Source organism: Lytechinus variegatus, chromosome 12, assembly GCF_018143015.1.
Source record: "Lytechinus variegatus isolate NC3 chromosome 12, Lvar_3.0, whole genome shotgun sequence".
NCBI lineage: Eukaryota > Metazoa > Echinodermata > Echinoidea > Temnopleuroida > Toxopneustidae > Lytechinus > Lytechinus variegatus.
The window spans coordinates 23,470,881-23,498,337 of NC_054751.1; the positions used below are offsets into that span (position 1 = coordinate 23,470,881).

The 27,457-nt window shown below is 37.1% G+C and overlaps 2 protein-coding genes across 4 annotated transcripts; one reads left to right on the forward strand and one right to left on the reverse strand.

Annotated features, from left to right (window-relative positions):
* Positions 1-27: 27 nt before the first annotated feature.
* LOC121424993 (ELMO domain-containing protein 3-like) lies at positions 28-27,349 on the reverse strand. Of its 3 annotated transcripts, none has more exons than XM_041620909.1 (13): positions 27,308-27,349; positions 24,698-24,884; positions 24,132-24,245; positions 22,948-23,145; positions 22,614-22,704; positions 21,614-21,628; positions 10,076-10,164; positions 9,225-9,348; positions 8,152-8,274; positions 6,499-6,629; positions 5,819-5,895; positions 4,028-4,155; positions 28-3,549 (listed from the first exon to the last, which is right to left on the reverse strand). In XM_041620909.1, exons 2-13 carry the CDS (start codon positions 24,881-24,883, stop codon positions 3,365-3,367), a joined length of 1,461 nt encoding a protein of 486 aa, XP_041476843.1. In that variant the 5' UTR covers position 24,884; positions 27,308-27,349; the 3' UTR covers positions 28-3,364. The 3 variants fall into 3 exon arrangements, with proteins under 3 accessions (XP_041476843.1, XP_041476841.1, XP_041476842.1); XM_041620907.1 differs by having other exon boundaries at positions 27,285-27,339; XM_041620908.1 differs by lacking the exon at positions 21,614-21,628 and having other exon boundaries at positions 27,285-27,339.
* LOC121424992 (zinc finger MYM-type protein 1-like) lies at positions 15,527-18,708 on the forward strand. Its single transcript, XM_041620906.1, has one exon. The coding sequence runs from the start codon at positions 15,622-15,624 to the stop codon at positions 17,584-17,586; it is 1,965 nt and encodes a 654-aa protein (XP_041476840.1). The 5' UTR covers positions 15,527-15,621; the 3' UTR covers positions 17,587-18,708.
* Positions 27,350-27,457: the final 108 nt, after the last annotated feature.

Below are 27,457 nucleotides of genomic sequence, written 5' to 3' on the forward strand. Positions count from 1 at the left end.
CACGATCTGACCAATACAATCAGGCCTTTCATACCGTACGCAACTCGATATTTAAGTGCGACTTAAGTCATACTTACTTAAAACTTTGTGAAACACTCCCCAGGTCTTAGAATAATGCAAGGATGAGGAACAGGGTCACGTTATGTCTGACAAGGTTTAGATTTTCAAATGAGCTATTTGGCCTGGTTCCAGTGCAATTGTTATGTGATAAGACATATCTCACATATTCCATACTATATCAATACATGTTCAATACTTAATCAAAACTTCTACAGGAAGTATACCAGCTCCAACTTTCATTAGAAAGTATTACTCATTCTTCTTCCAGCTAAACTTCTGACGCACACACATTTTATGGGTTTCTTATCCGCTACATTTCATGTTCTCCCTAAAAAGGTCAACTCCCCCAATTCAGAGTAAAGTTATGACGTACAGATTGTTTTGGTCAAACGTCCAAGGTTGACCAACACCTGTTTGATCGTAAAGAGTCTAGACCATACCAATATAAAAGGGGTTCACTTCTGAGCCCAAATCAGATTGGTTATAGATTACTTCAGAGATTGTTAGAGATTACTTCAGAGAATGCAGATTGGTTATAGATTGTTAGATTGGTTGCAGATTACTTTAGAGATTGTTCCAGCATACAGATAGATTAGAGAATGGAGTTTAGAGAGTACAGTCACAATCAGACTTACTCATGTTCCTGTATTATTTGTATTTATCATCATCAAGTTATCATCTTCAATAAATATATATGAACTCTACATCTTGCATTGATTTGCCTCTTATTAAGTCTGGTTGAAAGCAAAAGTGCAATCGATCCAACCCCAACACAACACAATTACAAATGCAAAGAGGATGTAAAATCAGAAAAATCTTGCCATCTGTTGGAAAACGCTATGCATCCTTTGTGTGCTCATTGCATACTTGTGCAATAACAGATGCAAAGAGGATGTAGACTAGAATGTAGAAAAATCTTGCCATCCGTTGGAAAACGCTATGCATCTGTTGTGTACTCATTGCATACGTGTTCCATACGCTCTATCCATCAAGCATATTTTGTTGATTTCTTGAGCAGATGAAAACGGATGGAGCCACCCCAAAAAGGTCGCTCGTTGGCTGTGTCCCTAATGCATATGCTTTGCGTCCATCAGCCAGTTGGACTGGCCTTCTGTCAGAATACCTCTGTCAAATTTGCCCTAAGGCTGCTGTAAGGCAAGTCAAAAACAGCCGTTTTAACATTTTTTGTAGTAGCTACATATTTATGTATAGGTGGTTTGAATAAAAATGAATAAAACAGCTTTTTCAACTCACTATACAACTGCCGTATAGCAAATGTGACTGAGGTAAAAGTGTTACTACAATGTGGCCATTGCAAGCACAGAATTTTTCAAAATCACAATCATTTACAAGCATAAGTTGACTCTAATATTGAGGTGGTGACAACGCTCTAAAAAGTTCTGAAATCCAAATGTGACCTCACACTGAGTATATCTACCAAGGTGTCACAATACAATTATCAGAGATCAATTGCCAATATTTGCAAGTCATTGATCAATTGTATTAATTTTGAAGAAGCAAACAGCACCGATATTGCTAATTCACAGTAAATTGTAAAAAATTATGACTAATATTGGATTCTAAAATTGACTAGCAATCGCCCCCATAGAAAACATCCATCATGAGACAAAAGTTGAATATCCTGTCATATCTTCTAAAAAAATCCCCATCATAGGTTACCAATATGGCAAATTTGCCGTCCATTGGCATCGTTCATGGAATCCTTGATTTTGATTGGCTGACGAGCTCTGTTACCATGGTAGTTACCATTGGATTGGACGGCAAAATTACCATAATAGTAACTTTTACGCAACGGGACCCAGGGTCTTGATTTTGTCATTTAATCTTTACAATTATCTTCCACGATTCTTGGGCATCTCTAGAGCATTTTATATAAAGACCTAACCACAAATTCAAACATTTAAACACCTATGCTTCTTAGCCAATCAGAATCAAGGAAAACTGTCTGAGCTAACCATTGATTTGTCCCACGACAAATATAAATGCAACACCCTCTAGAGTCCGAACATGCAATAATTTTGATCTTATTTAGTAGAGGTATCAGAAAAAAAAACACTTGTTCATAATTTTCCATCATCAGAGATTGTTACACTGTATAGACATAAACTAATCACCATATTACCTCCTACGGAGTGGAGATGTACATGAATTCTGTTTGGTAAACCTCACTAATACATTGAATGACTGGGACACTCTGTTAACTGTTTTATAGATTAATTCATAATGAATTATAAGAGGCAATCATAATCTTCCAATAAATCAAGCACCCATGGATGATTCTTTAAACCTTGTAGTAGTAGACATTCACCCTTTCCTGTGTCAAACTCACACAAGTCAAATAATCGGCCAAGTCAAAGGTCTTTTCCGTTATTTTCAATCAATTTTTATCCCTTGTACAATGATTTATCTATGTAGCCAAAGCATTTTCTTTGATCTCAACAGATTCAACTTAATACACATGGTTGAGTGTATTTAAATACAGATCTTAGCCTATTAGAAACTGAATGGTTTCAGTATAACACAAGCTTTCCATAGAAGCATATGGGCAGGATCAGTCTCCAATAGCTTAACATGAATACTCTTTACATGGGAGATTCCCATTATCTGGCAGTTCATGAAGATTTGATGAATTGAATAAGAGATGCATATTTGAATACAAATGCCACCAAAAGTCAATCAGTTTATGTTTCCCATTAAAGTCAGTCATTCAGTAGTGTGTTGCTAATACTGTCCCAAGCCATCATGTGTTCAGAGATGTGCATTTTCAAATTCAAGAGGTAAATCGTTTACTTTCATGCTGACTTAAGAGATTTTATTACAGACAAACTTCTTCACAGTATAACAAAGCACAGATTTTGCTCTAGTAAAATAACAATTGACCTTTGCAAACAGTAATCAATAAAAAAGAAGACTTGTCATGAACTATGGAATTGTATGCTTTATACAGGCTTGACTGAGCTATTGTTTCTTTGGCTTTGAAGTAAGAGTAAAAATCAATCAATCAATCATTACAAGTTCATGTTGTCAAGGTCACGAGCTCCTCTAACCACTCTCACTCCATGTAGATAGACAGCAAAGACTTCAGCTAATTCTGAAGAAGGCAACCCATCAGACACCTCACTTTGGTGGAACCAACTCACATACATTTCCTCCCAAGGCTTCATTCATAGCATGATCATCACAAATAGAATACTTTGGCAGCTGGACATTCAGATAAAAGCTGTCATGATTGCAAAAAAATCAATCAAAGTTGTCTTTCATTTCTTCTGTCATTTTCTAACTTTCAGCCTTCTTTGTCCTCGAGCTCATGCACACCAGCAAAGTCCATGATTGCTTTATCTTTCCCAGGTGATGAGGCGACCCCTGACCTCGGTGACATGTCTCCCCCTCGTGATGACCTCTCTGCGAGGTACATTTCAAGGTTACGCATCAAATTCCGAGGATTCTTCTTACAGCTTGCCTCCAATTCTGAATATGGACGAGAATAATATATTAGCGATGAACTGTTTATGCAACAAAGGTAACACAAACTTAAAACTCAATAAGATTTGGATAATTCTGTCAAGAAAAATAAAATGAAATAAGTTTGGTTCTTGACTGCATCCAGTCAAATTCATGCCTTCACTTATGAAAGATCCGATATATAATGTATTGCACACATACATTTTTGAAAACTGTCATAATCTAATTAGAATATCACTCGCATAAAAACCCATGAACCAAGAATAATTCAAATCTATCAAAACTATAAATGAGTGTAATAATGATCCATGACCACTATAAATTCTACACTAATTGACTTATTTTACTGAATCCAAGAACAAATGTAAAAGAGGTTCTACTAATTAGCACAGAAAGGAACATTCAGATATGTTCATATCACTGGACATCAGTTTAAATTCGTTTCATTCTTATGAAACAATGAAATATGTACGTGTCAATTTACCTTTGATGACAAAACCTGAATCATGAATGGTTTTTCTCTGCTGTTTCCAGGTCTGATAGAGTTGTAAAAATAAGCTCGCATAAAAATCATTAATAACACCAAAGACTTGCTTCCGTCTGTTGCATTCTCTGATGAGATAAAAAAAAATGCATGATGATGACAAAAGAATCCATATTTTATTGTTCGAAATAGCAATAGATATCATCTGAAAATTCATTTTTTCCAATTGATTATGGGCCTGACAGCCACTGAGCAGCGCTGGATCGACATTACTTTAGATCACCAAATGCTAAACAGGGTAGCAGCAACTCCCATCTTTTAACGTCTTTTGGTCCGACGTGGCTGGGGCCTGAACTCTCCACCTCCCAGTTATGAGGCAGATGCTCTATCAACTGAGCCAACACACTGGTTATGATTTTTATCGTAACTATCACAATTCATCAGTTTACATGTATATCCACTTTGTCTACTATGAGATGGCCCAATCTCAAATCGTCAAATAAAACCTGGGCTAAACCCACATGGTCTACTATTAACTTGGTCCAACCATCACTTAGTCTAAATACCAGATCTGTCACAATAGTAAATGGGCTCATGGGATTATACCATGTGGGAAGAGGCTGAACAGAAAATAGACAAAATGGGTGTAAAGTCACAATTCACCATTTCATCAAAGCTGGTATGTCTCCCTCCTTTTCTACTAGTTTTTATCTTTCTGTTTGGATGGACTAACAGAGACGTTTACTAATTGATTAAATTTACTCAATAAATCTTAATCCATGCTTTACAACATGGTTCAGGAAAATGAAATACCAATTTATGTAAATCTATATTTAAAACAGATTTCAACCTTAAAAACTTCTGCATATTCTTACAAATGAAATGTAGATGTCTCTAAGACCAAAATAAGTAATCAGATGTCTTCAACTTCTTATTCCACTGCACATTTTTAATGGACACTGTACACTTTTTACATGCTTTCCATATCATGGCTCACATAGTAAGCTCCCAAAATACCCAAATTTATGATATAATTCTCACTTCAGCATAGCAAGCATGAATTTATCACCCAGTGGGAAAAAAAGGACCAAATTTTCTTCTCTTTCTTTACTGCAGCAACCATTATCATTTGAGAGCATAACAACCCTTCATATGAACTAGGAGACAGTGAAAATCAATTAAGGGGTCTTATAAGGGGATCTGACATACACACTCTATGGAATTGCCCCAAAGCATGCATTCACCATTGGTTTATTTCTCAAAAAGTACTCAATTGGCATAATCAAAGCATGAAATCATGTATTAAGACCAGACCTGCCAATCTTCTGCAACAGAAAGAAGAAAAGAGGGAAAAAAACATATTTTTTGACAAAAAGTTGTATTTTAAAAATTTGTCTCGACGTAACTATCGCCAGCCTGTTGAGTTCTAGTGAGATCGGTGAAAAACATGTGAAATGACTCTACTTGAAAACTGGATAATTTACCCTTTTAAACATGTGCTCGTCGGCAAGAATTTACTTGGTCCTTTAATGCAACAAGTTACTGGCCCGACAGTGATTTTTAATGGTCTGAGACCATCAGACCGGCGCTAGTGTCATGCCCTGTGTACAATACATACTCCATGATCAGAAATCTTTTTTTTTTAAGTAATAAATCATACCAAAATGTATTGGTGTATTCATAGCAAAAAAGAGGAACAAATAGTCTAAAAAGGGAACGGTTGGCATGTCTGTAAGACCATCATTGTGAATTTGGGCTGAAGTTTGATGATGTAATGGATGAAAACCGTACCTTGATAAACATTCTTCTCGTAACGTCTGCAATGCTATCCTTGTCATATTTATGGACATCACACAGAAAGGAAAATTCTATACCAATAAAAGTGAAAAGATAAATTTGCTAAGTTGCAGTTAATAGGAAAGGATTTCATCATTCAGAAAATAGAAATGACTTTTAATCAATAATTGCATAATATATTACAGTTTAATACATGCTATCTGCTGGTCTTGGTTGACCCTCAATCCAAATAATTTGTTGCTTTTATCTCTACACTTGCTTTTATACGTGTCATTCCTTCATATTGCACATGTGTTTATCATTTATGGAAATGAAATTGAAATAAAGGCTTTAAGTTGGATTAACAACAATGAGAGATGAATTCCTAACCTCACATCATCTCTATACAATCTCACACGGTGAGGCATTCCAAAGTTCACTTGGATTCCCAGAATAATTTCACATGCAGCAAGAGTTATCCTTTTCCAAGAATGAAATTCTAATTCTTGACATGCATTTGAATGCAAAGTTTGATACTGGAAAGACTTGATGAGAATTACAGAATGTTCACTCCCATAAAGTTAAAACAGTTAACACCAGTCACCGTTAACATAACATCTTAATGAAATAATCCCCAAGTGCAGCTGCATCCTCCAGTGCAAACTCTGTTCTAATAAAGGCTGCAGTACAATTACCTGTGTTTCATGCTGTGATAGTCTGTAGATATCTTTGGCTAGGGCTAACTTCTGAGAGTCCATGAGAAAATCAAGTAAGGTGAGCAGACCTAGGAAACCACACGCCCTTAGGTCGGTTGATGGATCCGTTCCTGTGGTTCATCAAGAAGAAATCAGATCAGGGTGCTACATAAGCACTTGCCCGATTGCCCGGGGCAAGTAAAAGTTAGAGTCGGGGAAAGTGTTTTGATGTCAAGACTAAAACTACTTGCCCGAATTGGAAAAGCAAAATTCACACAGTAGAATGACAAATGACCCTAATTTCGGTCATGGCAGGCAAGATAAAATCACTTCGGAAAACGAAATGCAATAACAAGGTACATCAGTTCATGTCAAAAGAGAGAAAAGGGTCAATGGTTTATAAATCCGCAAAACTTTCTTTTGAAGAGGTAAAACTTTTTTTTCAAAGAATTTTTCGGGCAAGTGAAATAGAGTTTTGGACAAGTATATTCGAACCATTTAAAAATTTACTTGCTGGACCAGGCGAGCATTTCTAAAAAGTTATGTTGCACCCTGCAGGTGACTTCATGAACATTTGAAATACTGTGGGTGATAGTATCAGAGGGTTAACCTGTATTCTATTCAAGATTTTAAATTTGTTTAGCAAGCACTTCTTTGTCAAGCTAGGTTTCAAGCAACCCACTGTTTATGAAAATTAATTAACATAATCAGAGGGCTTATTAATTTGAAACAGTTGGTTTATTAATATTGTAACATGAATAAGAAACATGATTTTTGCAACCTGTTAGTTTTTCTTTGATATATGCAATAAAAATTTTTTTTTTGAATGAATGAAATCTGCACACACTGTAATATCAGAAAATGCATACAAAACCACTTTGGTGAATTCAGGCCAATAAATTTATTACAAACCTTGGTATCAATGACAAATAATAATTTTCTAAGACAAATTGTTCTCACATTTTTGAGGGATTTTCAAATTCAATGTGGGTGCAAGCACACTTCAGGGGGGTGTTTCATAAAGTTGTTCGTGAGGTAAGAGCTACTTTAAGAATGACTGGTGATCCTTTCTTGTGGTAAATGATTTTAACCATAAAATGTTCGTTGGTGATTATTTAGCGCATAAGAAAGGTTCACCATTCGTTCTTAAAGTCACTCTTAACTTCCGAGTAGCTTTATAAAACAGCCCCCTGATTACCTTCCCTTGCTCCAATATATAACGTAACTTCAAAGAAATTATCTAAATCAAATAACTGGTAACTCAACACCTAGTGCAATTTGTCCAAAGACCAGCTTCATTTTAAGTTTGGTGCTGTACTGGTTTAAAAATCATCCGAACACCAACACCTAAAAGGTCAACATACATTAAACTTTAAACTACTTATTGATTGCAGTAGCTCATACTATTAGCTTGAAAGCAGGGGCCCATTTCATTATAATTGAAATAACAAATTTTCAATAACAGCTATACGCTACTGAAATTCCGCAATCTGACTGGCTGATAGTAAATCAGTTATAAAAAAAAATTGTGCATTTGCTATCATAACAAGTGTTTATGAAGCAAAACCCTCTCATTGACAGAGCTCAGGTGAAGAAACATACCGTAATTAAAAAAAGATTTATAAATTGTTTTCATCTGAGATGAAGCGTTACCTTGGAAACCTATTTGTTCCCAATGGGATCCAAACCTCGGACAGTCTATCGCACTTCCTGTAAGCTGCTTGTAGACGGTCTGAAGCACACGCTTATGAATGTCTTCTTCATCGTCAAATGGATCTAATCAACAAATGAACATCAAATTCATTATATTTTGTCAAACTATCGCTAGCCCATAGGTGCAAAAGAAAATACACTGTTTATACATGAACTATGCCAATTGTATCATAAACAATTTTCCTGAGGCTGGCATGTTCTCTAATTCTTATAGGTATACTTGTCTTGTGCTTTGTGGTTCAGGAACTCTCAGATGGTTATTAATGACAAAACCATCAAAAATATGAATGAATTTTGTCACTTTTGTCTACCAATACTTTGGCAACTGATTTTGGCCATGATTTGACTTCATCTTCATGAAAAGATACCTAATAGTGAATTGTAACAACAGAACAACATTTGGTTGCAAGGAGCAGATTTTTAAACACATGCAAGTCCTCAAACCAGGCAACAACATAATTGTCATAAATCCAGTAGGATAGAATCTAGAAGTACCAAGATGTGGACTCCGTGGCCTGTATTCTGAAGTCAGGTTTAACTTAGATCATGGTCTAACCCTGTTTTAAAATCATGGGAAGCCAATAATGTCAAAGTTATGTTTTCATTGAATGCTTCTAATGTTTACTGCACTCTTTCCTAAATTTTTTTATGGTGAAGACAACTATCTTATAATATTCATCCTTCCCAGACAATTAAGAATTATTGAGACTAAAATGAGCTCATACATTCAACCTCTACTGTTACAGAATTTTGCGACAACTGGCTTCCCATAGTTAAACCACAACTTTAAACCAGAGTTTAAAATAAACCTGATTTCAGAATACGGGCTAATAACACAAGTCTTTAAGAGCAATCGTTCATAAAAACTGATTGCATTAACCACAATGTAAAATATATCGTGAAAATCAGTTGTATGATCATTCGCTAGGATTATGGATAAAAGAACCTGATTCCTGCACAGGTTCTGAGCTTCATGTTAACCTGTTGCAACCAATATACTAGTCCATACTCACACTGTGCAATAGCAAAGACTAAGTTCCTCTCATCGAGCAAACCTTTGTTCATCTTCGGTGGTCCTAAGACGAGATGCTTGAGAGCGGCAAACCCTGATCTCTGGATACAAGGTTTTATCCCACTCTAGAAATGACATATCAAAGGGAATGACTAAATTCATTATCATGATCTCATCTTGTGGAGCGTTGTGGCCCAATGGATTAGTCTCCGGACTTTGAAACAGAGGGTCGTGGGTTTGAATCCCAGCCATGGCATAATTTCCTTCAGCAAGAAACTGATCCACAATGTGCTGCACTCAACCCAGGTGAGGTAAATGGGTATCGGTAGGAAGTAATTCCTTAAGAAGCTGTGTGCGCTCTGATCGCATAGCTTAGCTGGGTAATATAGGAGCGCCTTCAGCACCTAACAAGGTGGATACCGGTATGTGCGCAATATAAATACCCTATATTATTATTATTATTATTTATATATTCTCAGGGCAAGGCTAGTATTCCTGAAGCCACATTTACATAGTACAATATGCACAATCTTGCAGTCCCACATATAGACTGTCATGTTGGTAGCTGAGTGTGATATCAAGTGAAAACCATCTTTCAGAGTTAAGAAAGAGGGGAATATTCTCAATTTTCTTGATAGTTTCCAACTAAATCAAAACATTTTCAAGAAAATATTGCAAATGGATGGTGGCATTTCATAGAAGTAAAGAGATGAAATGTGAAATTTTAGCAATTTTTTGGAAGGTTTTTTTTTCACTTTTTTAATATGGGCAAACAGTTGTTGAAATAGGAAAACATTAATGATTTTAATGGTCGCTTGAATGGCACTATTTTGTCTCGACCCTATTACTTACCATATATTTCTCCATATTGCAGGTTTGAAAGAATCCCAGTGCTTCATTGAATGATACTAGAGGTTGCTTCCTGACTCCGCTGTGTTTACCTGTGAAAAATAACGAAAACCAAATAATACAAAATGAATCATTTGCTGACCACCAATGAATGTGTATATTAGGTATGCAATGCAATGATAGACACAATATATGTAGCAATACTGAGGACACTAATATAACCAACTGTTATGTTTTGCTTCAAAATCTTAACAGGAAAAAGCTAGTTAGTGTTGACATGTACCATGATTTCAATGACAAATTTGGGGCCCTGTATTATACAACTCAGTTCACAAGATATTCAGCTAATTGCACTATTGCATCCAAATGCACTATCCTGTACTCTGACGTCAGAGTAGAGGATAGCGCGAGTTCTGGAATTATCTAGAATTTAGATCAAATATAGCATTCGGGGAAACTCAGTAACATAGAAGAGGGGGGGGTGTATAAAACAAACAATACACGCATTCTTGTGCATAGAGGACCTAAATAATGAACTTTGCTTGACTCGCCAAATGGATATACCGCATTTGTTGTGGTACATCCATTGGATCTTCTTGCACATCGTTCATTATTTGGCCCTGCATGCATGTGCTTACGTGCATTATTTGTATAATATAAATCTTAGTGATTTATCATGGGGTTGATAGGATTAATTTCACTGATAATTATGTAAGATCAACTGTGACAATCAGTCACATGGTAAATCACTAAGCTCTTTGTTATTGGCCCAGAACATTTTTATAAAAACTGAAAAGGCTTTTGTAACACCTGGGTCCCGTAACATAGAAATTTAATAGTGATTAATCATATGCTTGATTATTGATTGTACATTGTACACTAGGCAATCAATCATGGAAAAATGTTCAACGATCATTGCTAAACTTTGTGTTATGGGCCCAAGGAGAGCATTTTATGAAAGGACCTGTCAGATAATTTATCCAACACAGTAGGTTGTATCTGACAGTTACCAAAGGAGCTGCACTTCTCAGCCTATAAAAAAACATGTAAAAAGAATGTCTTTTTCAAGATAGGACACGTTACGTACGTAAGGTGAGAAGGGTGTCAAAAACACAAAAATAATGAAAAAAGGGTATCTATTTCGCTAGGAAAGTTATGTGTTTAGGGTCAAATTTGCGGGGATGATAAAACAAAACTAAAATGTTTTATAAAGGATGTCCTTTTTGCCCCAAAACTACGTGTTTGGGGTCCGATTTGCATGAGGTGTGGAAGGTGAGGACGTACTAAACCAAAATGATGTTGTGTATTAAAAGGTAAAGCCAACGACCAAAGGACCCGTGACAAAATATTCCTGTACTTGTTTCGGGGGTTCATTTCAGGGAATATTTGCCAAGAGTATCATTGTGTTTCCAATACTTGTTAAGGGTAGGGTTTCACACGCCAATACTTGTTTAGGGGTGCATTTTCAGAATATGGAAAATACGTGTTTAGGGTGCTTTTCGAGACCCCATGGTCGCGCATGGTATCCACTTGTCAATGGAAGTGGCCCCCCCCCCCCCCGGATTTTCAGAGATGAATTGTCAGACAAAAATTGTTGATGAAACGTTCTCCTGATAAAGAAATTATAACATGAGTGTTCGGGGAGCATTCGCCCCCTGAAAAGTACCACAAAAGCCCTATAAAATAAAGAAGGGTCCCTGAAATTCCCATAGGCCCTTCTCTGAAGTCAGGTTTAATTCAAACTCTGGTTTAAAGTTGCGGTTTAAATATGGAGAGCCAATAGTAGCTTAATCTCTAACAGTACAATTTCAATGTATCAGCTCATTTTGCTCTCAAATCATTATTAACTGTTTCAGAATGATAAATAAGAATAAGAAAGCCTCCATCACCATCCCAGACGTAGGAAAGGGCACAGTAATCACAAGAAAGATAAAATGAAAACCAAATTATGAATTTTTGGCTCTCCATAATTTTAGCAGAGTTAGACCATGGTCTAAACCAAACTTCAGCATACAGGCCATAGGGTCCAATGCAAAATGTAATACAATGTGGCAAAATTGGACTGGTGAGCTCCTAAGTAGCCCCAGAATAAAAAAATGTTTTTTACAGAATGAATTACACTGTAAAGCAGGCCTCTACAAATTTTTTTTTCATCACTTGCCCTGTTGGGCAAGTGATGAAAAAATTTGCTTGCCTGATAGAAAAAACTGCTTGCCCAATTTTTTAAATATTTTTTTTATTATGACGGCACTACTCTTATTTTTATTAAGGTATACGTACTAAATAACAATTGAGAATCATGTCCAGTATAAAAGAACACACATTGAAAAGGATATTTTCAGCAACGTAGGCCTGAGTCTACGTTTATTTTGGAGAAAAAAAATCAATATTTTATGGCTATTTAAGGTTTTAAAAAACCCTTCAACAAAAGTTGCTAAAATTTAATATTTTGCATCTTTAAATCCATGAAATGGCTACCTGCGTAACATATTTCCTTAGAATTGCTTTCATTTACCGTAGATGGAAACTATAAAGAAAGCCAGTGAAAAATGTTCAGCTCTTTGACTCAGAAAAAATTATTTTATCATCAAAAGTGGAGTGGCAAAAATTTCACATTTTGCATCTTTAAATCCATGAAATGGTCATTTATTTTCCATATTTCCTTGATTAAAAAAAAAAATTATTTGGAAACCATCAAGTCTTTTCTTCATCATTTTATGATGTTCCACTCGGTCAATAATTTTATCTACATGTTTTCACATGCTACTTTTTTTTTCTATTTTGAGGAATACCTGTTCACTTATTAATGAATTATTAGTAACATTGTTTAATATTGTATGATTTTTAAGTAATTTTTTTCACTATGCTTAGAATCTTGGGTGTGTGTGCGTGTGTTTGTGTGGGTGTGACTGTGAGTTGAACTTTGATATAAATGAATTCAATATCTAATTTCTACTTCGCCTACATGTATTCCAGTACAATAACCTGTACTCGGCCATGTAATAAAGGCCCACATACCCTAACTTTTCCTGAAGTTCTTTGAAAACGCAGACTTCTACGAAAATTGCATTTCTCTATGGGGGAGTCTAAATTTGGTGAAAATGTATTCATTAATAACTTGAATATACATGACAATGAAGAAATCATCAAACTTTATTGGAAGTTTTGAATAATATACCCGAAATGTAAACTCTGTCTGAAACAGAAAATCACCATCATTGAGGCCTTTACTGAGCGAATTGTCCCCCAGAGCTCTGGCAGAGAGACAGAGCTCAGACTGGCTAGCTAGTATGCGCACGTGTGTGAGCCTCCCGCCGGCCTTGTAAAATAGATGGAGCTTTGTTTGATGATTTATTGTCTGATATTTACCTCATCCCCTCAAAAAGGGAAACAAATGAATTTTAAGTTATAATTAACAAATACGACAAGTTATTTTGGATGTTAATAGGCCGTTTTGAAAAGCAAAGCCGAATGACATGACAACTCACCAATGCGAGGTTACTAGACTCTGTGATTTATTTCCTGTGTAATTCTAATTATTTTATTACAGAATTGTGATATCGGAAGGGGGAAAATGTGCATTAGAAATTGCACATGGTGGTAGTCATAGTGGACCCCTATACTACATTCAACTGTTTCCCGGCCATTGCGTTGATTATTTTCATACCTGGTACCATGTATGGAAATACGTGGTACAGAAAAAATAACGCAATTTCGGAATTTGAAACTGCGCTACTGCTTTTTTTTAAGGCTGATTCATGATTTTGAGTGTGGATTTTGGATGATTTATGGAAAAACGAGGTACAGTACAGAAAAAAAAAGACGCAACAACCACTTGCCCGATCGGGCAATTGACTTTGAGGGGTGCTTGCCCGCACGTCATTTTCACTTGCCCCGGGCAAGCGGGCAAGCAGGTTTGTCGCGCCCTGCTGTAAAGGATAAAAATGTCTTCTCAATTCAGAATCTCCATATAAAAAGAGTCTAGTTTGACTCACTGTATTTGTAATAACACTCATCCCCTTGATGCAGCTATTAATTAAGCTATTGTGCAAATTATGGACTTACAACAGAGACTTGTAAACAATGTCTAATGGTAACAAGCAAGGGCGCCGGAAGCGGGGGGGCAGGGGGGGCACTTGCCCCCCCAAAGAAAATTGGGGGGGGCAAAACGAGATTTTGCCCCCCCCCATGTGCCCCCCTAAAAGTAGAAAAATTATTAATTATTTAAGGACAAAAGTAAACGACGAAGGCACTTTTCTGCCTAAGAATTGTCATTTCCATTGTCAGAAATGAAAAAATTTCGCCCCTGACGGGGCAATTACATATCATAGTAAGCCTCGCGTCTTTTAACAAACATGTCCCTCTGTAAAACAAACCTTTGATAAGCCCCTTTTCCATCTTATTACAGTGTGATAACGTTTAACCTTTTAATGAATAAATTTCAGACTAAAACCGAATGGCAAATTAAAAATGGTTCACCAATACATGCTGGCTGTGTCGGCTAACAAACGCGCGGTCGCTCAGACCGGACCCGATATCATAACGCGCGTGAACGCTAGTTTCACGGGAAACATATGGAATCTATGTCATAGCTCTCAAGCCCAGAAACCATACATCTCGAGGTCGCGATCGTCAATATATCATGTACTTGTTGTCTGTGTAAATTATAAGTCATCCCTGAAATAGTAAGTATAGATTAATAAAGATATAGATTTATATTTTGAAAACTTTCAACTCAATATAAATTGAATCAATAATGATAATAAAAAGTCAGTGCCCTAAGGAAAATACCATGGTCATTTCAACTCAATATAGACATGTTATCAGAAAATTACACATATAATAATTGTGTGTAGAGGATTATAATTTATAATTTGTGAAAATGGTGAATCCCACTTAAAAGCAACTTAGAGATAATGTTTATGCATGAAAAAATAAAATCATCTGCGAAAGTGTCTACTTGATCTGACTCATAATATCCGAGCTATGAATAAAAATGTAAATAAAGGATATAAAAGAAAAATAAGCGTTACAGTACTGCTCTTCTATAAAAATCTTAAGATATTTTCATAGCCCCGTATTTTCCTCGATTCCTTTTCATTGGCATGATTGGCAGGCGTTTCGTCTGATAGTATTTCAGCTCTCATAATATAGCACTTTTGTATTTTAGATTCCAAAACTCCTACCCATTACCTGTTACTAATCAGATCGAGAGGCAGCTATGTTCTTTGGTTCATCCCAGCTCTTGTTATTCATGGGCGTTTGCAAAAATAAAAATAAAAAAATCCTGGGGTGGGTGGGGGTGCAAGACCTAAGTTTTCGAAGAAACTTAAGAGCGAGGGGGTTTGTGATGGGGGATCTTTTGCATTTTCTAGAATAACATTGAGAGATTTCGTGCGCACTTTTGGTGAATTTTGTGAAGTTTTGCCCTCTCGATCGGCGGCCCCGGCTGCTTACGGTCAAGTTTGTCATCTTAAAAAGGCCTATATTACATTGGTTTGAAACTATTTCGTTTGCCAGGCTCGTCATTTGCTGGAACTGCTGGAACCATGAAGAAACACCAGTCTCGATCACTCCTAACATACTTTTCAAAAGTAAACAAGAAAGAGGAAAAGGACACTACAGAGTCAACTCAAGCAAGTGGAGGTTTGCCAGAGTCCTCCACAATCCACGAAAACCCTGCCATATGCCAGAAGGGACAAGAAACCGAAGTTCTTATAAAGGAAAAACCCAATCAGCCTACTTCAGCTAACTTCAAGAAAGACAATCACGTCAGGCGGTTTCGCCCTGAGTGGTATGGCTCATACCAATGGTTAGAGTGGGAGCAAGCAGCAAATAACGGCGACGGAGCGGCATTTTGCCATGTATGCCGACAAGCGTGCTTGCGAAAAATTTCTAGTGGTGGAAGAGAAGAAGAGGTATTCAGCAAGAAGAGGTTTTCAAAATGGAAAAAGGCAACTGAGGCTTTCCAAAAGCATGAGCGAAGTGAAAGCCATCGCTTACTTACATACAAAATGAACCAGATCTGGCATGGGAGAAATATTGCTGAGATTCTTGACCACACTGCAAAAGAAGAGATGGAAAAGAACACGAAGTATCTTCATGCGATCTTCTCGACTTTGCAGTATCTTGCCAAACAGGGATTGCCCATTCGAGGACACACTGACCACAGCAGCAACTTCCACACTTTATTGACATTGCGATGCAAGGACATTGAAGGTTTCGGCCGGTGGCTCGAAAGGAAGTCGTCATGGACCTCACACCAGATTCAAGAGGAGATGATTGATATGATGTCCAGATCTTTGATGCGTGAGTTGGCCAATGAAATGCATGGGAAGGCATACGCGATCATTGCTGATGAAGCCACTGATGTGTCCAGGTTGGAGCAACTTTGTATTTGCATTCGCATTGCAACAGACGAGCTGCTGGTAGAAGAGAACGTCCTTGGCATGTACGCGATTGATAAGTGTGACGCAGAGTCAGTTTACAAGACTATCAAAGACGCATTGATGAGGTATAACCTCCCCCTCTCTCTCTGTCGGGCTGCAAGCTTTGATGGAGCAGCAACATTCCAAGGCAAAAGAAGTGGTGTCGCGAGCCGACTGCAAGAGGAGAATGAGAGAATCACCACCACACACTGCCACATGCACTGCATTAACTTAGCTGTCCAAGATATGGTAAAGAATATTCCAAAGCTCCGTAACTTCCTGACCACCGTAACGGACCTGATCAACTTCTTCAGAGATTCCCCAAAGCGATGTGCTATCGTCAAAACACTTGCAGAAGCACTGGGCTCGCCACAGACACATGTGAGGCCGCTTTGCCCCACCCGATTCACAGTCAAATTCAAGGCCCTCAGCAGTATCAAAGAGCAACTACAGGTGGTGAAAGAGTCCCTGATAGAAATCGAAAATACGTCAACAGATCGAGACATGCAGTCACGAGCCAATGGATTCCTCAACGCCATTTCCACCTTCGACTTCACGATTTCTCTCATCATCAGTCTTGCTATCTTTGAACTGAGCGACCGACTCAGTACGGCAATCCAAGGATCTCGTGTGTCAGCCGGACAGGGGGTCAGGCTTACGAAGGTTGCCATCAATCAGCTGAAGGCAATGAGGACGGATACGGTGTTCGATGAAACTTGGAGCAAAACAGTCATCTATGCAGAACGGGAAGAACAGGATGACCCCGAGCTACCCCGACAGTCTAAAGCACCACGACGGTATCAGCAGAGTGACCCGCATATCTTCAAAACTCCTAAAGATCTCTACCGAAGTGTATGGTTCGAGGCTTTAGACTTTGTGATCAGTGGGCTGGAGGAACGCATTTCGTCAAAGTGCATCCCAGTCTTGTTGGCCACAGAAGACCTCTTGACGACAGCCTGGACCGAAAACAAGGTGTCATCTGAGTCCCTAGATTGTGTGGTGAAGCACTACAAGGATGATCTGGATGGCTCTCGTCTTGGCGCGCAGTTACGAGTACTAGAGAATCTGGCGTCGGAAACGTCCTAGCAGTCCACTCACTCCACTGTGTCAACAGCTTCCGTGGATAAGATCATCGAAACTCTTGGAACATCTTCAATGAAGCCGATGATTCCAGAGGTCATGAAGCTAGTGAAGCTGTATCTTACACATCCCGCCACATCTGCTACAGCTGAACGCTCCTTCAGCAGACTCCGTCAGCTGAAAACGTATCTCCGATCGACAATGAGCCAGCGAAGGTTGAACTCTCTTCTGATCTTATCCTTGTATAAGGACAAGGCAGACAAAGCTGACATGTGTGAACTAGTCAATGAGTTCATAAGTAGCGGAGATAGCAAGAGAAAGAACACATTTGCTCATCTTAAAAAGGACTAAGTAGTTGAGCACAGTCATGACAGTGAACGTTGAAAATTATCATGACATTCAATTTGTCCGATATTTTGTATTTTTTCTTGAAGTGGCCTTTTCGTTTTCTTTCATTTTTGTCGTTTTATATATCATCTGGATGGAATCATTTCGATCTTGGAGGACGTTGAGGGGAAGCAAGTGGTTTGACAAACGATTTGTGCATTGCACATTTTAGAAGAGTGATTGTATTTGAGTACAGAGTAGAGTGAGCTTACCCTTATGTTTTGATAATTATGAAATGAAAACAATATATCAGTATGAAACAATAATTTTATAGCCTTATATAATCATTTTTCTCCATGTTGCAAGCCTGGACAAATAATATTGTAGCGTATAGTTTAATATTAGAAGTAGACTAATACTGATATTTTCATTATTTTACCCTTCCTGGTATGTAGTCGAGTACAAATAGATGTGTTACACTTCTACAAATTATTGAGAAATACACTGGAATATAATTAGATGATGTTTGATGGCTTGCATGGGGTGTGTAGCGGATGTGGTTTACGGTATACACCAAGTGGAGTCTAAATAAATAGAGGAAGAAGTAAAATTGATAGGCGAGAAATAGGAAGATTGAGAGTAGGTCCTAGAGTAATATTTCTTGAAAATGTGTGTAGTTCTGAAAATGACTGTAAACCAGAAAAGGTTAAAGGGTTAAAGAGGCCTGAGTAGTTGAATTATTGGATAAATGAGAAGATGCTAGCTTGAGTCGGCGAATGGAGTGCAGAGCAGGAGTACTCATCTATCAACTACTCAAGCCTCTTCAACTCTTCAACCTTTTCTGGTTTACTGTCTTTTTCAGGACTACGCTCATTTTAACAAAAAATTACTCGACTATCAACTGCCCACTTCCTACCCTGTCAATTTCACTTCTTCCTCTATCTACTTTTTTCGAAAACTCCACATGGTGGACCGTCAACCACATCCGCTATTGGAATATATTTGTTTCTTCTAAATAATGTTACATAATCTACATTTGTTAATCAGTTCATGATTATTTACAAATGAAAATTTCCTGGAATTTGATATTCATCATGTCCTAGTTATGGTCACATTTTCCCCAGAAAATATGTAAAGAAAAAAGAAGATTTTGAAGGAGTCATCCAAAAGTGCTTCCCAGCCATACAAAACATGCAAAAGGAAACACATAAATCGAGTAATGTTTTAAACTTTTTATGATTTTCAGAAAAGTTTTAAATTGTTAGACAATTAAACTTGTCATATTTCTTTTTCCCCCAGTTACAAAATAAGAAACGAATTGCCCATGCATGGATAATCAGGGACTATCTCAAATGAATGCTGATGTCAGAAATGATTTGCATAGAATGGGGATTTAAGTGCTTATCGACGTCTGCCACGTCAGAACAGTATGACATTTTGAATTTGAAAAGACATTCATTAGAATTTCTTTTGTTTCTGTTGTTACGCTTCTGCTGCTTAATACACTCCTTGTTCTGACAGGAATGGAAACGTATGATGATTGTGCTCTCTCGCGTCGTCCGTGTATGTAAATGTACATAAATAAATGTTTCTGAAAGGATATTTGCATGTAATTTCTGGTATTTTGAGTCAATATAAGCGTAATACGTAATTTAATTGATCAGACATGAAAATCACATTCCGAAGCGATTGTTTTGCGCGTAGATTTCATAGGTTCTCATAAATTATAAGTATAGTCTTTCGTAGTGAATTCTATGTTTAATTCTCAAGAAATTTATTTTTTGAATGCTCTTAGAAACGCAACTTTCATACTCCATTATTGCGTTGAGTCCTTAACGTGGGGGCCCCACCCCTCTCCCGCTCGATCGCTTCGGTATCTCACGCTGTCAAAAATATTGTGCCCCCTTCGGAATTTTGCCCCCCCAAAACTGAAAGTGTTCCGGCGCACATGGTAACAAGTGGAATGCCTCTGGCCGTCTCACCTGCATCACGCGAATCAATATAGCAGCAGTGCTCACATTGAAAACTACTATAACTCACACAAGATGTTCAGTGATACATGGTTACTCTTATGTCCACTTTTTATGAACTAGACCAATAAACTTACAGAGATATGATGGTTATTCAACAAAAAAAAACCAACATGGCCAAAGTTCATTGACCTTACATGACCTTTGACCTTGATCATGTGACCTGAAATGCACACAGGATGTTCAGTGATACTTGATTACTCTTATGTCCCAGTTTCATGAATCAGATCCATAAACTTTCAAAGTTATGATGGTAATTCAACAGATACACCCAATTCGTCCAAAGTTCATTGACCTTTGACCTTGGTCATGTGACCTGAAATGCGCACAGGATGTTTAGTGATACTTGATTACTCTAATGTCCAAGTTTAATGAACTAGACCAATAAACTTTCAAAGTTATGATGGTAATTCAACAGATACCCCCAATTCGGCCAAAGTTCATTGACCCTAAATGACCTTTAACCTTAATCATGAGAGCTGAAACTTGCACAAAATGTTCAGTGATGCTTGATTACTATTATGTCTAAGTTTCATGAATCAGATCCATAAACTTTCAAAGTTATGATTGGAATTCAACAGATCCCCCAATTCGGCCAAAGTTCATTGACCCTAAATGACCTTTGACCTTGGTCATGTGACCTGAAACTCATGCAGGATGTTCAGTGATACTTGATTAACCTTATGTCCAAGTTTCATGAACTAGGTCCATATATTTTCTAAGTTATGATGACATTTCAAAAACTTAACCTCAGGTTAAGATTTTGATGTTGATTCCTCCAACATGGTCTAAGTTCATTGACCCTAAATGACCTTTGACCTTGGTCATGTGACATGAAACTCTAATAGGATGTTCAGTAATACTTGATTAACCTTATGGCCAAGTTTCATGAACTAGGTCCATATACTTTTTAAGTTATGATGTCATTTCAAAAACTTAACCTCAGGTTAAGATTTGATGTTGACGCCGCCGCCGCCACCGCCACCACCGCCGTCGCCGTCGGAAAAGCGGCGCCTATAGTCTCACTCTGCTATGCAGGTGAGACAAAAATTGTATTTTCATACATGTGATTGAAAATACATACATGTATCACCTAAACAACAAAGTCCAAATATAATATTCATTACAATCAAACAGCAATCACTATCAATATTGAATGATAGGACAAGTATTTCATCTTATGTAAAGAGACAAGAAATTGTCATAGAATTTAACCAAGGCCCTGTTTTACTAAGAGTCACGATTGATCCAATCAACCACAACTATGGAAAGCCAGCCACATCAACATCTAAAATGCATGTTTGTCAATGTTTTCAAGATATGATGTATACTAGTACATTCATGGTTGTCTTGATAATTTGATATGCTTCGCTTGGTTTACAAAGACATTGTGCACATTTCCTGTAGAAAAAATGATGACATTGATGGATTTCCATATAGTTGAGATTGATCGGATCAATCAGATCATAAGAAGGGGCCCTGATTCACAGTAATCAGAGACTGGGGGGGGGGGTAGAGAGGGAAGTCACACACACTGCTACAATATGACACATGTACAAAGAAATAAGTGCAATAATACACACGCATCACTACATGTAAGAACTAATTCAAGAGCAAGCACACTAAAGTCAGCAAAAAACTACATGTAAGTGCAAAATAAACTAAAGAAACAATACCTGGTGAAACGGCTCCTATTGGTAGTTAATAAAAACAATACAGAAGTAACCATGAAGTAATAAAGTGTTATGTACGTTATTCCATTTTATCTTTAAAATCAGGTATAATACAAGTTTTTCCAAATAAGCTACAAATCAAGTCATAAAAGCCATGCAAAAAGAAAATGTTCTGTATGAAGTGAAATGATTAAGAGTGTTCTTTTAAAAACAACAAAATAGTAAGAACAAAATGGCAACAACAAAATAGATTTTGCTCAACACAAAAATAGTAACATCAGTATGCATACCAATACTACAAATTTCATTTGGGTATGAGAACCAAATAATGAATTTAGCCTTCAATCATGAGGGGAAAAAATCTTACAGAATTATATTTTGGAAAACACTCTTGCACAAATTCTGAAGTCCAGTTTAACATAGACCATGGTCTAACTCTGTGCTAAAATCATGGGAAGCCCCTCCCCCTATTTATGTAACATATAGGCCTGTGTTTTATAAGGTTGCTTCTTTTGCAGCTTAGCCAATAGCCCTGTCCCTTGAATGGAATTACATTCCAATTTTCTCCAAATATACAGGGCATTATTTGTTTTGTGTAGTGTTGAGTTGTATCCATCAATACATTAATATCTTTAACTTTTATTCCAGGATAAATAAAATTACATGGAGCTCAGGGCAATTTCACCCCCCCCCCTCCCCCAAAATGCTCAAAATAGCACTGGAAATAATAAAAGCCTCTGAAATTCCCCATTCTTTGCATCATTAAGGCTTATGCAACATTGTAGATTTAGGCTATCGGTTGCCCCCGAACATACAAAATTAATATTTTGCCTGGTCTTTTCATCATAAAAATCAATTCCAATCTGGGTGATGTCAGGAACAAAGCCTGTTATTGTTTAAACACTCTAATGGTCTCTAATTCCCTCGTGAAAGCTGATGCTTGAGCATTTAACACAGAAGTGTAAACCCGGTGAATTGTGACAAAGGTTGCATATGTACATACCAGGTTGAATGGTCTCGACAGCATCCCACTCGGCTTGGGCTCTTTGAAGCTGTTCCGAGGGCTCAGGGGCTGCAGTCCTTATCATCTCTGCCTGCACACATACACACAAATAAACAAGTGGGACTTAAGGTCACTGGACAAGCTTGTATGACATTACATGAGTCCGAACACAATGAATTATCGAAGATTAAATCAATCTTTATATTTAGTGACATATGTCAGCATGTAAATGATACAAAAAATAATAAAACTAAACTTCACATAACATTGGGGAATGGGCACCTAGTTGATTGCATCACATTGAACTACTGTGAACACACATTTCAATATTTACCTTGAGAATGTCCTCTGATGATAGAGTGGTCACCCCATTATGTCCTCCATCTCTATTGGCTTGACTGGTTCCATTCACTAAGATAGGATCACCAGACTGGACATTCCCTTCAACAGACTGGTTGTGGGTCAATGAACTTTGATTGGATGGCTGAGATTGGTCAGTCTCTGTAGGTTCCTCAGGGACATGTTCTTCCGCCTAATGAAAGGCAAGAATAATAAATATAAAATGCTTTATTTCTTGACAACAAGAGTAACAAAATACTGAAGAAATTACACACCTAATAACAATGCAAACAAAATGAATGAAGTAAAATTGTCAGAAATAAAAAGAAGGGTGAGATTGAGGAGTGAGCAGGGCACTGGGAAGTGAGAATGAATATAGGAATACAAACATGAAAGTCCACATTTGAGAAATTATGGTATATAAACAGAGAGTAACACTTAAAGACTTGATCTATGAACAAAGTCTTTCACATACAAAGGGTTAGCAATGCTGATTTTGACAACTGGAATTGTGTGAAAGCATTCTGTAAGAGAAATCTAAAAACTGAAGGATCGGCTTAATTTAATGTCAAGCTCAAGCTCAACAAAAAAAGATGCCTCATATTCAATAAATTTAAGCATGCAACTTAATTTAGTATAGAATCTCATTTACAAATTACAGCCTTCAAGAGTCAAGCTTCAAGTTAAAGTCTCTCTTCTCCTTCTACTGAATTAAATTTATTATATCTCTGCCATTACTGTACATATATACAAATAACTTTGTAAAAGTCAATCAAATCAACGATTTTCTTCCACTATCACGTGATATCCTCGCCAAAACTGCAAGTCAGAAAATAGGGACTGAAGATTCAGAAATTTAAAATTGGCCTTGATGCCCTTTTACTGGCTATTGGGTATTTTATTGTGCATGTTCCCCCCCCCCCCACTTGTGTAGCAATATAAAATGCAACCTATAGAAAAATGACCTTGCCTTAAAATCATTGAAACTCAAGGCCTTGGTTATTCCTGTAATTCCTACTTTGAAAGTTTGTACTAATAAATGGACAGCGGGCTATGGATGTACCCCCCCCCAAAAAAAAGGCAACAACAAAAAACACAACACAGGAACAACAAAAACAACAGCAATAAATAGGGACTTTCCCTATTAATATACAAGGAGAGTTGGAAGATAATGCTAACCTCAGCAGTCTCATTCTGCATGGATCCATCTATATCATCCTCAATACCACTAGTAGAGGATGGTGGAGGTTCAGCAATCTTGGTGAGGGCAGAAGGTGACTTAAAGACATCAACCTAGGTAAAGATAGGAAGGATCATATCAATGAAAAAGATATCACAAATTTTCATATATTTTTCTAATACATGCTCCTATCAAAGAAAATTTTCATATTACCAGCTTATGAGACAGGTCGCCACTTTAAAAAATATGTGCTTTCATTCTATATCCTGTACAATTGAGTTATAAATACATGTAGTGCCACACAAAAACTGGGAAGACTCTTTAAAGATAAGTGACGTTGATTGATTTTGTTGTCATCTTGCAAATCGAGCATCTCTAGTCATGTGAATTGTGAATATACTAAGTTTAGCAAAATTGGGCAAACAAGTCAATATAGCTTTAAAAGTTGTAAACACTGCACATGTCAGATATTCTACACAGGATAATGTCACTTATTTCAGAACATTCCATTTCCATATTTTGATATATTTAGTAATATAGCTTGAATGTGAGAATTATGTAGTACCTTCTGAAACTCATCCATAGAAACCTTGTAGTTGACTGCCTCACAAGCAGAGTTATCTCCTTTTGCCTCTGGCGTGTCATCTTCAGCTATGATGTCATTAAAATCGTGATCGTCATCATAATCCTTCTCTTCGGGTGGCTCGGAGATGTGGATCTCAGGAGGTGCAAAGTTACCACTAGCATCCATGCTAAAAAAGTAGATATACAAATATAATTCACAAGTTTTATCAGATGACTTGTGAATAGAGAGGTTGCATAGACCAACCCCTTCTTGACAGCACATATTTTCAAGCATTGTATATCCAAGAAAACATTCAACAATTCATCTTACTTATACAGGAAAATTTGCATCGTACATGAACATTGTTGACAAATTAAAGATCAATTCCATCCCGGAAAAATGTTGATTTGAAGCAAAAGAGAAAAATCAAGCAAGCACAACAGTGAAATTTTCATAAAAATCAGATGTAAAATGAAAAAAAGTTATAAATGACACTTTTTAAGTTTCACTTAAATTTCACAAAACAGTTATATGCACAACTAGTGATATATATGCAAATGAGAGTTGATGATGTCCCTCACTATTTCTTCTTTTTTCATTGCTTGCATTATACAATTTTTCAATTTTCATAGACTTGACAATAAAGACGAACTGGTAATTCTACATGTTCAGGAAAGGAACAAACCTTTGTTTCATATGGCAATGAGGAGAAAATTAAAATATTTCATATAATGAAATACAAAAGAAACAGTGAGTTGGTGATGTCATCAGTCCCCCATTTACATAATTACCAGGATTGCATATAACTGTTTTGTGAAATTAAGCTAAAAGCCTAAACTTTAAACATTATGGCCCAAATTCTCAAAGGTGGTTTTAAAAACAATCAGTTTAACCAATAGTTTATGCAGATTTTCTGAATAAATTACGTATACTGAAAAGCTTCCAATAGTGATGCATGCTTTTGTCACAGTAAGCCATATTGACTGTTGCCATGGACATGGTTAAGTACGCTATTTTTAATCACTTCACGAGTCCACTGTTTTGTTTTCTCAACTTTTCCCACAGAAAACACACAGAAATACAATACAATTTTCAAGCGACCAAATATTTCACATGTGAAGAGGGGTGCATTTGATATTGGGCACTGATATAATAAAGAAAAATGATTTCGGCAATATTTTTATATAGAAAACAGTTGTTAGTGGGTAGAATGGTAACGTTAGATTGTGTATTCATGATGAAACATGAAAGTTTAAGTTTATGAGAATATTGTGTTCGATATGATTGATTTTGTGAATAGTGTTTGGTAATGAATCTAAATAGCTTATGCGCCAAGTGTCTACAGCTTCGAAAATGTACTGAACAGGACAAGTATTGGAGATGTGAACCAGTAAAGTTCAAGTTTGACGCTGACCCACCAGGACATGATCCAGCCAACCTCAGTTAGGAAAAGAAATTTGAATTAAATACAGAGTCATAATGACTTTGTTCAGTATATTCCCTAAGTATCGTAACCCAGGGAGCTCCAGCCTGGAGCTCTCTGGGTTATATAAGTACCGTAAGTTGGCCCAACGTTAGACCAAAACAAAAGCTTCGGTCTCTGTTGTCCGCTGAACTCTGTTGGCTCCACTCACCAATTACAGAGACCGAAGTTCTAACTAAATCTATTCAGGGACTCAATGGCTATATGTTTATGTCATGTAGATCTAACGTTAGATCGATGTATAAAGTTTGTATAAACCAGGGAAGTGGGAGTTGCGCAACAGCCGAAGTAACTGTTTTTTCCCCCTGTTTTGGTGCATTTAAATTCAGGCCAAAACAATAAATCTTCACTTTGGTCCAGTTCTTATTTTTATGAAATAAAGACAAAAATCGATGAGCCCCGTGAGGGGATTTTGCATTGTTAACCCGGCTACAATGTAAATGGCGGCTGCACGATCATGAGCCGTCTGTGTCAGTGTGGGCCATATTACTAGTTCATATGCCCAGACGCCATTAACATCGCTCATCTAAGTAAAAATCTGAGACAGGCGCAAAATGCACACATATGAACACACACAGTGCTTCGCGAAGCACTGTGTGTGTTCATATGCGTGCGTTTTGCGAATTTGGCCTCAAATGGAAAAAATACAAAAATAATTAAAATGTGAAAAAAAAAGTTTAAAACTCACTGAAACAGATGGCTGCCAGCTGTCTCTAGCCTATATTATAATTATTAAATGTTAGCTAGGTCTTCTTAACGTACTATTTGTCTCGTGTGTGTGACTGAAACTAAAAAGGGCTCTAGTGCACTTTCGCACCGGTGTTATGTTCAAGTACGAAATAAGGCACAAGCGTGCCCACGGCTCGGCTGGACTACTGTCACTGAGCTCTGAAGCTGATTCATCGAGCGGTACCGGTATACGAAAGTGCATTAGCGCCATACCCTGTAGTGCGGTTCTTAAAATTGAACGATGATTTCGGATTTCAAGATGGCAGATAATGAATGCCCTTCAGCTGTAGATTTCGAAAGTCCCTAAAATTAACTGTTTAAAATCTACGTTCCAATTACCAAGAAAATATTGAACTAAATTTGTAATAACGTTACCTCGCAATGGAAGTCGCCATTACCTTTATTGACACTGGTTCCTTCCATGGCTGGGTTTTTATTTTGTTCAATACTAGGTCATAATGTAAAATAAAATGTATTTTTATTATTAAAATAAATATATTAATGTTTTGAAAATAAAATAAAATGATATTGCGATCAAAGAGAAAATC

Coding starts and splice junctions, on each gene's coding strand:
- LOC121424992 (XM_041620906.1), top strand. CDS start 15,622: ATGAAGAAACACCAGTCTCGATCACTCCTAACATACTTTTCAAAAGTA.
- LOC121424993 (XM_041620907.1), bottom strand. CDS start 27,304: ATGGCGACTTCCATTGCGAG. Junction 23,146..24,131: donor TGCAGAATGAGACTGCTGAG/GTTAGCATTATC, acceptor GCCTTTCATTAG/GCGGAAGAACATGTCCCTGA. Junction 8,275..9,224: donor AGTCTTTGCTATTGCACAGT/GTGAGTATGGAC, acceptor TTTGTTGATTAG/ATCCATTTGACGATGAAGAA.